This window comes from Poromitra crassiceps, assembly GCF_964638095.1.
Source record: "Poromitra crassiceps genome assembly, chromosome: 8".
Classification (NCBI taxonomy): domain Eukaryota; kingdom Metazoa; phylum Chordata; class Actinopteri; order Beryciformes; family Melamphaidae; genus Poromitra; species Poromitra crassiceps.
In genome coordinates this window covers 43,180,283-43,193,878 of record NC_139629.1, presented here as the reverse complement: position 1 = coordinate 43,193,878, position 13,596 = coordinate 43,180,283, and the positions used below count along the sequence as shown (strand labels likewise).

Genomic DNA, 13,596 nt, shown 5'->3' with positions numbered 1-13,596 from the left:
TTTGTTATAGCCTAATATATAGTGTTTAGGCTATCCACCTATTGTCACTATAAGAGCCACAATTAACATCTAATTTATTTTGTAGCCGCTGCGAGTCCAACAAACGTTCCTCATTATTGCAGTGTCATACCCATTGGTGCATTATATTAACCAATTAGGCAATGTAATATAATTTCTCGATTCGTTTATCACTATTATGATGCTTGGTGGTCGCCTCTATCTGACTGCATGTGGATCCAACGGTCCCTGTAGGCCTGCGCGCTTAAACCACAGCAATTTGACGCCATAATAAACGATGCACGGAGGGACCACCTGACACAGATGACTTTGTCATAATGGTGTGGCACTGGACCATAATAGCCTACCCGAAAAGTCCCATAGATGTGTGCAGCATGCTGGTGTGTGGCTGGCTGGTCGTATTGCTGGACAGGGACGGACATCATCGGGGGCACATCACCCCTCCCACATCCACACAATCGCGCACTCAGACCAGACACACACGTGCACGCACGCACACACACACACACACACACACACACACACACACACACACACACACACACTAGGAATTTCTGCTCAGCCATGGCTCCCTGCTAGATGCTCAAAGCGGCTGTTGTCAGAGCGAATTGAATCGGCACTATTAGCTCGCTGCTATTACTTCTGACCTTGCCTGCCTGCCTGCCTCTTTTCAATATTTTATTCAGGATTCCTGCGCTTTCTCTCCTCATGGCTACATCGGATGGAATAGACGGCTGTACTCTGCAACGAGGCAGATCTCAAAGTGACCCGAACATACTCACCGAATCTGGCATCGATTTGGTGCACAGCACAGGTAAGAGAAATGTTTTATTGTCTGGGTGTTTTAATTGCCAGTCTTTCACTGTCCCTTCTTTGGCGATGCAGCGGTTTCCAAAAGGCGTCCTCACTGCCCGGTGGGATATTAGGACACCAAGGGATAATTAGCGCATATGCTTCTAACCTTGGAAGGGGAATTAATATAATTCGCCTGTAATATTGAAACGTGGAGATGCAAATTGGAACATAACGTGTCATATCCCCCTTTCAGCGTCCATGAATGGATCCATGCCCCTCCACATTTGAGCGTTAAAAAGACGCCTGTAGCCCATGCCCATGGACTGTTATGGCTGCCTGCAAGTACCTATATACTGTTTTTAAATCTGGGCTTATTGGGCCATATTGAACAACAATGCACACAGCACGAGTCTATTATTGCTGAAAAATATTTCCCCTTTATTTGGCGTGTATTTATCGTCACAAAATCCGCATGTGGTCCATCATTTCAGGCTTGTCTAGACGTAGCCTATTTACCACGCTGGTCTACCATCAAATCTGAGCATTGGTGGCTGATACACATCTCTCCCTCGTTATTCAGCATCCACATGGGTCTTTGGGACGTTGCATATCCTATCTCATGTGACAGACAGCCACATGCACATCTTATCCCTGAGCCTTGTTGCCTGGTCACTGACTGCGCACTGACAGCGTCAACTGGGCCCCCATGCTGAACCGATCAGTGTTATGATCAATGACCAAGCTGCATGCCTTCTCCACGTGATGTAGCATATAGGCGCAAAGACCTCCAATTCAGTGCAGCCATGCAGGGAGGGATCGATTCACCATGCAGGTGTGCTTTCCAACATGGACCCCTTGTTTATCTCTCACTCTGGTCTGTTAGTCATCCTTATGCATATAGGAATAATTAATCCACCTTCCATTCACTTTTGTATGAACTCAGCAGACTTAACATCTTTTTGTTTATTATATTTGTGTATTTACCTGTAATTATGATCACAGCAGATTGTCATGACAACTAGTCTATGTAGTTGGATAAAAGCTATACTCATATGTGGGGTACTGGGCTTTACAACCAGTCACTGCTTGCTCTCACTCACACATGGAGACACGCATGATATTATGATGAAGGATGCTTGAGAGAGAATGATTCATAAACAACAACACAATGCCTTTCACGCGCTCTTTAATGAGGCCCGTGTTTTTCACATCTCTGAAATCACACCTGTCTGCACTCATCAACTGCCCCATAGCGCGCTTTCCGGTGGACGCTGGCTCAATTCAGGCCCTCCTATGGACGCTTTAATTCACACATAGGCGGATGTGATAATGTCACACTGGCCCTTCACACACCTGATGAAACACCACAGAGCCTTGACCCGATGATGAACACGATGAGCCGCTCACACTTGAATATGCACGACAGTAACTGTCCAGGAAGTGAATATACTGTCCATCTATCTGATCGTCTCTATGCAAATGAAAGACACAGTAAATACAGTTGTCGCTGCAAGGACAGTGACAGTGTCTGGTGCCCCAAAGTACACAGTGCCCGCCCCTCTCTGTGTGGAGATTGTCACTGTGCTAGTGTCTCTCTTCAGCGCCAGTCTTTGCCAAAGGATTACTTAGGCTCCTCGACACAGTGGCCTCTTGCAGCTGCAGAGGCTGACACTGTATTCATCCACTCAACACTGGAGAGAAGAGTCAATAGAGAGCCAGAGTGGAACGTCACTTCCTGCTTCAGCACTTTACCAGAGATTTTCATCCGCCATTTATTTTCCCATAGATTTCCTAAAATGCTTATAGGAATAGTTGTACTCGTTCAAACCAAACGGTAGAGATATATTTCTAAACAGGAGAGATCGCATAACATTTGACTCAGACCAAAACGTTACAAAAAAATGCAGGTTTAAAGAAAATATTTTTTCAATGTTGTTGTTGTTTTTTTTGGGTCAGAGTGAAATGTTCTATGGTCTCCCCCGATTCTAAATATAGCTGAACCGTTTGGTTTGAACAAGTAAAACTATTTTTTATAAGCATTTTCCGAAATGCCTATGGGAAAATCAATTGCGGAGGAAGATCTCTGGTACAGTGCTGAAGCAGGAAGTGACGTTCACTTTGCCTCTCTATAGAGACAGCAGCAACAGTTGACCATCTTAAGTACCAGAGCAATGTTTTCTGTTATTGCTACCATAACCTTTTTTTTTTTATTCAGAGACGTTGTTTTGCACAGCTTTGACGTCCTCCTTAGAGCTTCTGATTTAGAGGTGTATTATAATCATAACGCGGTTGGGAACACATAAGTCTGACAATGGGGAGCAGCGGTATAAAAACCTCCCACTGTTCAGTTCGTTTGTTCAGGCAAAAGCCCTTTAGATTCCTCTGCTAATAAAATGTCACTTTCGCTCAAAGTCCCACTTAGTCAAGGCAAAGTGTCGAGCGAGGTAATGGCGTGGAGAGGACACCTTGAAGCTTCGTGGACAGCGAGGGTGTCCAGGCCAGGCTGTCCCTATGGCTCCTTTCCATGTCATTCCTCTGTCTCATAGCAGTATCCTTGTACACAGCTTGAGAGACACTGGTGATGTCGATTTAGGCAGAAAGTTCTGGAAAGAGTTACATAGTGCTGAGAAATGGGCCAGACACACATCAGGATAAGTGTGAACAGGAATATCAGTGTAAACGCTTAAATTGTTTCCTAGAATGGAATGGAAGAAGCAAAAACGTGGCACAAGCTCAGCAGGCCAAAAGTGAATCAAGAGGAGAAAAAAGGAGCTTCTTGGATACTTATAGATAGGTTTTTAATTGACGAAGTAAAGTACCCGGTACATGTCTTACTACAATAGTTAATCAAACAATGTACATCTTCAATGAACAGGGGCACAAAACGCAACGCGTTTCAACCTCTCTGGTCTTCGTCAGGCTGTATAGAATGGAATGGTGGAGAATGCAGATGAACAGCTATTCAGTGAATCCAGGTTTCCCTATAGGTATTATTATAATGTAATGCTGTACTAATCCCCATAGGCAAATTCACTTTTCCCTAGCATAACTTGTAAGAAGCTTACAGTATACAGCCTACAACTCCAAAATACAGCAGGATAGTCATAACATTAGAGGAGAATGCTGGGATTGATGCTGGGAAGAATGATTTTTCAGTGTACTGTAAAAGTCAAATTTGTGCCTGTTTTTTTCTGGTGTACTCAATACTCATATATTACAGTAATACAAGTGCCTCGGTTAAACCAGAACTTTTGTTTTAAAAATGTCAAGGCGGAAACGTGTTTTTATGAGTGAGGATACAAACAGCCAAAAGTCTGAATGTAAAAAATAATAATCTGTAAACGTATAAAGACACATGCAAAATGAGAACTGAACCCATAAATTGTAATTTGTAGTCATAACGTAAGGATTTAATTTGTAAAACATGGATTACAATCGTGTTTGTAGATTTACAGGACTTACTTTTGATTTTCAAATTTTAGTTTTTTCTTTTTTAACAATTGGACCATTTTACAATCAAATTTTAAACACTTTGTTTTGGGGGAAATAAAGCTCCATAGATGCTTGCCGATAAGGCGTCAGTATGATCAGTATCAGTATCGTTCAAACGTCTCATCCTCCTCCACCAATCTGGCTCATACCTGGATAATCCTTTCAGATCTGAGGTCAGTAGAATCAGCACAGCAGGTATGAGGACAGCAGGTATGAGTGGACCTTGCTAATGAACAAGTTGCTAATGAACGATCACCCTCTAAAAGCTGTTTTCGAGCCTTGAGAATGACTCACCCTAACCCAGAGCAAGGTCTTCTAGAAGATAACGCCTGCACTATGCTCAGACCTTGATGAATAAATAGGGGAAATTCTGACTCAGTGTCTTACATAACGTGCTCCCTATATCAAAGCTTTGTTTATACTGAGCAAGTAATGTTAAACGCAAAAGGTATTAGCGCCACATGAAAAAACAAATACTTATTTACCGGTAGATTACACAGAGTAGCAGCATGATATTCTTGTTATTCTATGTATATTGTACTACGCACGCATGCAGATACACATTTATACACACAAGCATATACATATATGCAAATTATTTGCTTTATATGCACATAGCCTTAGCCTACATGTGCACCAATTATACCCCACCGTAAATACATGCATCCAATTATCTTGCAAAACATTTATAGCCCATGACATTAAATGCCTCTTCCCTCCAGACATGTCAACCTCCCTCAGCATCTCTTTCTGCCTTACTGTTCAGCGTTCAGAGATCCATGTTCACATTACAGGCAAATCCGATTTGCTGCTAAAGTCGTTAATCGTCATTATCTTGATTGGTTTCCCAAATCTGATTTGGGAGTGTGTCCGCACTGCCACAAATCTGGTTTGGGCAAGTGTTCAAGTCGGATCTGTGTGTCCAGATACAATGAGCCAATGAGCCAACATACAATGTGTTTCTGGCAGTGTTTGCATGTCTGCACTCTGCTCTTCAAGTCCCCGCCCCCTGCAAAAGACACTCTCAAATCTGATTTGGGTGATCAGCGCATCCATACTGAAGTGACATCAGTCGGAAGCAGATTGGAAACTACCTCCATATGTGGTTTAAGACAAGTGGCACAAATCAGACTTGGAGCGTCCAGACTCATAAAACCAATCTGGATAGAATCATTAATAGGTCACTAAAGTTCACAAATCAGATTTGGCCTCCTAGTCTGAACATGGCCTTAGAATGTGATGAACCAAACCTTGGAGGGCCGAAGTGAAGACCTACAGTATAGGCTGAGGTAGATGGTACGGTGGCAGTTGGCCATGTGGAAAAAAAAAACTCTTACAAAGGAGAGTTTTTTACACAAACCCAGAGCTTACAGCCACTGAACAAGAAGAATCTTTATTTGTCCTCCCAGTAATGAGGCAGTCAAGTCCGCTCAACGGGGGAGACTGAGAGAGAGAAGCTGGAAGTGCTGCTGCACCTGGTGGTGGCTTCTCAGCGCTGTTGCAGGTAGATGCATTCCTCTGCTGAGCGTCCTGCAGGTCATAACACAGTGAGGAGTCATTACCCATCACAACAGCGTGTGACTGGCTTTGTTTTCACCTTGTGAATCTGTGTGTGTGTGTGTGTGTGTGTGTGTTTGTGACGTGTGTGTGTGTGTGACGTGTGTGTGTGTCATGGAAAATGTGATCCTGGAGACTCCTATTGTAGCGTGAAGTACCACAGAAGCCGTTTTGAGAACTTTGCCAGGTGCTCATAAATGATGTCTGTTGTTAGTGCTGTAACGTCAGAACCGTGCAAGATGCAGTCACAAACCTTTACAGGTGTGTAGTTGACATCAAAACGAAGGCTGAGTTAGAAAATCTTAGCTTAAGCGGAATGTTATGGTTGGGCGTCAAAGCACTCGCTGGCTGCGACCGTAGGGCTACGCCCGCGAGCCTGCGACACTGCCGGCGTGCAGCTCCCCCAAAAATGTGACCCGACACAGCTGACGTGAACAGCGCAAGCATACTATAATGTAGATGGCGAGCTAACAGGCGAGATATTGAAAAGTATGACGCACTAACTGCATTCTCTCCTTGGGCTAACTTCTAGTCATTTAAAGCATAGTGAAATCACACAATGACTCATTTCGCTGGGGACTCCCCTGGGACCCCCTCGTCAGTCGAGCTGACGTTGGAGTATGTAGGCCCATCATGGCTAGCTGCCGCCGACAAGGTCCTAAACCGGAGGCTAGGTGGTGATACTAGCATGTTTCTCGCTTTACGCTCCTGGCCTACATTAGTTCTAAGACGCGGGGTCTGTGGCTGGTGTCAACCAATGGGTGTCTAATGAACTCAGGTTGTGTGGTTGAAGGACAGGTACTCTATCTATTAGACAACTTGAGACAGGACAAAAGCATGTGAAAACAAAGGAGAAGAGTTACGTTACATTTCCGTAACGTTTGCTTGAAATTCTTCTCGTTCAGTGACCCATCTCATCTGTGGCCTTTCTCTGGAGATACAGTGTGAGGTAGTCTTTCTCTGGAGACACAGTGTGTGGTAGTCTTTCTCTGGAGATACAGTGTGAGGTAGTCTTTCTCTGGAGATACAGTGTGAGGTAGTCTTTCTCTGGAGATACAGTGTGAGGTAGTGGAGATACAGTGTGAGGTAGTCTTTCTCTGGAGATACAGTGAGGTAGTCTTTCTCTGGAGACACAGTGTGAGGTAGTCTTTCTCTGGAGATACAGTGTGAGGTAGTCTTTCTCTGGAGATACAGTGAGGTAGTCTTTCTCTGGAGACACAGTGTGAGGTAGTCTTTCTCTGGAGATACAGTGTGAGGTAGTCTTTCTCTGGAGACACAGTGTGAGGTAGTCTTTCTCTGGAGATACAGTGTGAGGTAGTCTTTCTCTGGAGATGCAGTGTGAGGTAGTCTTTCTCTGGAGATACAGTGTGAGGTAGTCTTTCTCTGGAGATACAGTGTGAGGTAGTGGAGATGCAGTGTGAGGTAGTCTTTCTCTGGAGATACAGTGTGAGGTAGTGGAGATGCAGTGTGAGGTAGTCTTTCTCTGGAGATACAGTGTGAGGTAGTGGAGATGCAGTGTGAGGTAGTCTTTCTCTGGAGATACAGTGTGAGGTAGTCTTTCTCTGGAGATACAGTGTGAGGTAGTCTTTCTCTGGAGATACAGTGTGAGGTAGTGGAAATTTGTCTGGTTGCTGCGGTTTCTTTGAAAATGATATGAGTGAATCTCATTACATTTTCATGATGGGGGACCTGTGGATCTGATACACAGCTGGGTCAGTGTGCACTATGTAGTCTGCCTCTGTCTGCCTAATCTATCTATCTATCTATCTATCTATCTATCTATCTATCTATCCATCTATCTATATGTCTGTCTGTCTATCTATCTGTCTATCTATCTATCTGTCTATCTATCTGTCTGTCTATCTATCTATCTATCTATCTATCTATCTATCTATCTATCTATCTATCCATCTATCTATATGTCTGTCTGTCTATCTATCTGTCTATCTATCTGTCTATCTATCTATCTATCTATCTATCTATCTATCTATCTATCTATCTATCTATCTATCTATCTATCTATCTATCTATCTATCTATCTACAGTATCTATATATCCATGTACACTTTATTTCTCATTCATTTTGGTTCCTCTCTCATTTATATCATCTCCATCCTCACCTCACCATCTCTATTGGTCTGCTAGTGCTTCACTCTCTTAGGTGTCTTCACTTTCTCTCTTTTATCATCGATTGAGTTTACCCTATCAGTGCAGGCTCGTGTGTGTGTGTGTGTGTGTGTGTGTGTGTGTGTGTGTGTGTGTGTGTGTGTGTGTGTGTGTGTGTGTGTGTGTGTGTGTGTGTGTGTGTGTGTGTGTGTGTGTGTGTGTGTGTGCACGTGTACCCACTTTCCTTTAACCTGCCTTGTCTACTTCTGCTTCAGTTTGTGATTTCCTACATTTCCCAGAATGACTTTAGACATCCTCCAGAGAGCGGGCGTGAACTTGTTGCATTCAGCTGTGGGTTATACATGTAAGCAGAGAGAGCGATAACGATAGTGACAGCACGTTTCTTCCCACTCAGAAACGCAGCATCATAGCATTGTGTTCTGGTCCATTGAAGCTGCTGTTGGTGCAAAGTGGTGAGTCTAGACAGAATCTCTTGCTCTTTGATTCTGAGGGACTGACATCGAAACATGAAGTTCACTGGGAATGTTTTATAGATGAACAATGTGTCTTGGTATTCAACTCCATTATAGCGGCATTGAAAATATCTTGACATGACATTAGTCCAGAAATATACCAGCAAACAACAAAATGCCCCCAGAAATGAATCACCAGTTGTTTTGATACAGTGCAGTTTAAGCACGTCCTAGTGTTTTTGGTGGATTTTTACTTGAAGATGATTATCAAAGCCAAGAATGCCAAGTCAATACTCGTGTCCTGGTGGAGAATGTTCATCTTAAATGGTCTTTGGAGAGAACAACCTTCTCCAGCATGTGAGCACAGAGAGGGCATCTTCACAGCCTGTGTGCTTGAAGTCGTGCGGTAAATTACAGCGAGACACCGCTGTTCATTTCCCCAGCTGATGATTTCACCCGGGCTCCTTCAGGCTGAAGTCAGTGGATTTGGTCTCCACAAGAGTCGCCTGCACCACCGTGAAGCCACGTCTAATGAAGTTCTTACTCTCTCTCTCTATCTTCAGCAGTGGAGCTGTTCATCATGCTGTAGTCAGATCACCACTTATTGTTCATGACCGGTCTGAAGGGACTGTGGGCCAGGCAAGGCCACCTGTGAGTAGCCGCTGGAGAGCTATTCATTTATTGCTTCATAGAGGCCGACCGGGAAGACACACTTAGCTATCTGGAGAGGCAACCGAGTGTTGTTCCCTGGTTGCCTGACAAAATATCTGCTTTTACCGTCGTGAAAGTTTGACTCTAGTCTTTTTTATTATTCATTGAGCAGCAAGTCTTGCAAAAGGAATGACTCTGTGTCTCTTTTAGCTGTCACTTTAGACACAGCGATGCATATCTGTGAGTGAGACCTCCAGTCCATGAGCAGGAGCAGCATCATCTCCTCATTCATATCTGTGAGTGAGACTTCCAGTCCATGAGCAGGAGCAGCATCATCTCCTCATTCAGTCATGCATTCAATAGATGACCTTCAGTGTATCTGCTAGATTGTCATGAAGTCCTGTCTACATCTAAAGCAGTCAGGTTTTCAAATGGGGGTCCGGGGACCCCCAGGGGTCCTTGAGGGGGTTCCAGGGGGTCCCCAGCCAAAAGGGGGGTACTTTAGTTTAGCTATAATTCCATTCATAACACAATGACTATTTTGGTCATGGTGGGTTTTATACACTTTCTGTAATAAAACTTCTAAAAGCATCAATCTTATTATCATATGGGGGAGCGTGGGACAAAATCCTATCAAACGGGGGTCTAATCCGTGGTCTAATCTTTGTCAGTTTAGGGGTCCTTCATGTGAAAACATTTGAGAACCTTGACTGGTCACTAAAGCAAAGCAGGCAATGGGAGCTAATGATTATTAATGTGGTGCAATCATATCCGTTTGTCAGGTGCTTCTCTGCTCGGAGGAGCCAAATGTCTCCACAAACAGAAGGCTGATGTTAACACGAGTCTCAACATCAGATTCAGAACTCATTCATCTCTACAGCGTCTCTGTCTCATTGTGGCGGCCTGCGACACCATTGAGTAGTGAATGGGGATAAGCTGCATCTTCTGGGCGCCTCCAGCGGGCGTTTCCGCCTCTCTGTGTGGAACCCTCACTGTCTCTCAACCGCCCGTGAAAATGGCAGCGAGCGCAACAATGACGGCAGCAACAAAAGGCCCGACATCATGGCTGCTCCCTGCGGACGTGCGAGCAGATCAGGCGTTTGACAGTGTTTGAGACGTGTGTTGCTCCTGCTGTTGTTTGTATGTGTGTGTGTGCGTGTGTGTGTGTGTGTGCGTGTGTGTGTGTGTGTGTGTGTGTGTGTGTGTGTGTGTGTATGTGCGTGCACGTGCCTGCCTGCCTGCCTGCCTGTCTGTGTGTGAGTTAGGCTTGTGTGCAACCATGTGTGCATTGATCTGGCAGGTCTGTGCAGGCTTGTGAAAAGGCAAAAAAAACAAAAATCATAGAACAAACAAGGAGACGAGGCGGTCAGGCAGTTGAGCGGACAGCCCTCGGAGACCGGCGAACTAGGACCCGAGCAAACACCTGTCAAAGACCCTGGCGTAAGGTGCAGGATGTAACGGAGCTCTTTAGCCCTTTAACGGCCTGAGGTTAAGTGGAGTTCAGGAAGTTGTACGCAGGATGCTTATAAGGGGGTAGAGAGCGAAGAAGAGGAGACTCCTCTGGAGAGAAGAGAGAGAAGGAGGAAAAGGAGAAGCAAAGGGAGCTGGAAACAGGAGAGGAGACTGATCTGGAGTGGAGATGGAGGAGAGGAGAAACGGAGAGGAGAGAGGAACAGATGAGGAGGCGGTGGTTCTTTACGTTGAGAGGAAGCCAAGAAGTTGTCCTAGTCGCTAAGCGGCCGCGGTGGGATGATAGATGGTCTGTGGGACGAGCATTGACAAAAGAGGCAGTGGAGAGCTGCAGTACTGCACGTCCCCAGCAGGTTCACCTGAAGAGAGAAGGCCATTATTCCTCTTTCCACCTGTCCATCAAACCCTCATTTTCCTCATTTGTTCCCCTTAATTGGTTAAATAAGGTCCTGTGAGTGACAGAACCCCATAAGCCAGGTTGGACTATGCTATCCATCTTATTTGTCCCTTTCACAATCTCTCCCAATCAGTGAGGTTGCAAGGAGGTGATTAAGACACACATGATCTATCTATCTCTCTATCTCTCTGTCTCTCTGTCTCTCTCTCTCTCTCTCTCTCTCTCTCTCACACACACACACGCACACACACACACACACACACACACACACACACACACACACACACAGATATATCAGCACATTGTATCCTCACACACCTGTTCTTAGCTGCAGCATCCCCTCCCTCTTGGTGGACCTGCCAGAGTCTGTCAGAGAGATAGATGATGAGGGCAGAGGAGAGTAGCCTGGGTAAACCCATCCCCCACGTGACCTGCTCTCAGACCTGTTCTCAGTGACTGGGAACTGAGAGAGCAGGTCACGTGGTGGCTGGGTTTACCTAGGCTAAGAGGAGAGTCCCAGGCCCTGTCACCGATAAATGCACCTGTCTGGAGGGGGGATGGGGGGGCACACAGAGGAGGGATGGAGAGAGAGAGAGGGGGGGGGGCACACAGAGGAGGGATGGAGAGAGAGAGAGAGAGAGAGAGGGGGGGGGATGGGAGAGAGAGAGAGGGGGCGGGGAAGAACGGAGAAGAGGCGTGCGCCCGAAGCAGATGAGGTACGAGGAGGCAGACTGACAGCCCGAGACAGGCTGGTGAGAGCAGTCCTTTCTGTGGGCTTGACAGGCACTTTACACGGGAGCTTTATTGAACATCTCCGCTAGGACCTCTCAGGAGATGCTACATTAAATACATAGCCGGATCAGATGACGGGCGGCACTATAGGAAGAATACAGTCGCCAAAAAAGGAAATGAATGGAGGCTTTTCATTGTCTTGTTGGACTGCCATGTGGGAGACTGTGTGGGCCCAAGTACCTGTTTGTGCTGCTCTTTTTAGAGAGAGAGAGAGAGGGAGAGAGAGAGAGAGAGAGCGGGAGAGAGAGAGAGGGAGAGAGAGAGAGAGAGAGAGCGGGAGAGAGAGAGAGAGAGAGAGAGAGAGAGAGAGAGAGAGAGAGAGAGAGAGAGTAAGCAAAAGAGAGTATCCAGGAATGTGAGTGAAGGGTTAGAGAGAGTTTAGTGTGTTATATCAGAACTAGTCCACACACCACAACTCAGCACAGACTGGTAAGAAATGCTAATAACAGCTTAAAATTTGGGGAAATAAGCGTAATCCGTCCCTGCCTATGCTCAATGTCCATGTTTCACACTGATTGGCCAACCCGGGTGCAATGCAGACAGACAGAGGTTTCCTCCTCTTATGGTAGGATGGCTTTCAGCACCATGGATAGCAGCTGCCTTGCATTGCAGCAGGGCTGCTGAGCCCAGAGCAGCCGTGGCCGGGGTACTGAGAAGTCCGGTCCAGAGGTACTGAGAAGTCCGGTCCGGGGGGTACTGAGAAGTCCGGTCCGGGGGGTACTGAGAAGTCCGGTCCGGGGTACTGAGAAGTCCGGTCCGGGGGTACTGAGAAGTCCGGTCCGGGGGGTGCTGAGAAGTCCGGTCCGGGGTACTGAGAAGTCCGGTCCGGGGTACTGAGAAGTCCGGTCCGGGGGGTGCTGAGAAGTCCGGTCCGGAGGTACTGAGAAGTCCGGTCCGGAGGTACTGAGAAGTCCGGTCCGGAGGTACTGAGAAGTCCGGTCCGGGGGTACTGAACCGGGCTCTCGCTCCGCCGGCGAAGAACAAGAGGGCGTGCCATTTTTTCCTGTGTGCCGATGACACATTCCTGAGGAAAAGCACAGTGTGCAGATCCAGGCACAAATTTTCTCTCATTGAATTCTCCCATACATTCATGAAAGCCTAACGCTCCAGTCCAATCCCATTCAAGCTGCTGTGCGAGCTGTGGCCACGCCTGTGCTGCACACTTCATATAGTCATGATTAATGGGCGGCGGCTTCTAGCTACAACCTCTTCAAGCCTCATTCATGATGTGCTGGGGGGGGGGGGGTTGGGGGGGGGGGGGATTCACCGCCACCCCCCCCCCCCCCCCCCCCCTGCAAGCTCGTGTGCCCCCCCAGTCAATGTGTTCGTGCATCTGGGCACAGCTCTCTGTCTGCCATCAGCTCCAGATTGCCCTAAACCCACTTCTCCGTCTTTGCCAACCCATAGTTTACTGTAGAACAGGCTGGTTTTGTTGCTCACTTTTGAGTAATTAAAAAAAAAAAAGATGCAGAATTTTCATAAAAAACAACAATCAGATGTGATTTCTGTGTCCCCATGTCCTCTCAGACTATGTCTCGCATCACATGCACGAGTCACGACATGGCTAATCGACATGCTTGTTACAGCGTGTAATGACAAACATGACCATGCACTTCTCATCAGGTCATTACAAGCGTCTGCATAATATATGACTGGACTCGATGCCGTGTCCTGAATATGAGGACTTGTTGTTCTGTACACTGACATGGTGAATATGGGGACTTGTTGTTCTGTACACTGACATGGTGAATATGAGGACTTGTTGTTCTGTACACTGACATGGTGAATATGAGGACTTGTTGTTCTGTACACTGACATGGTGAATATGGGGACTTGTTGTTCTGT

The 13,596-nt window shown here is 46.2% G+C and overlaps 1 protein-coding gene across 1 annotated transcript in view; it reads left to right on the top strand.

The window, feature by feature from the left end:
• Positions 1-726: 726 nt before the first annotated feature.
• phactr3a (phosphatase and actin regulator 3a) overlaps positions 727-13,596 on the top strand; it is a gene marked incomplete at both ends in the record, with an annotated part of 42,571 nt that continues 29,701 nt past the window's right edge. The window contains one exon of the mRNA XM_083641242.1: positions 727-832. Coding sequence (XP_083497368.1) covers positions 727-832 — 106 coding nt within the window. The remainder of the gene's footprint in view (positions 833-13,596) is intronic.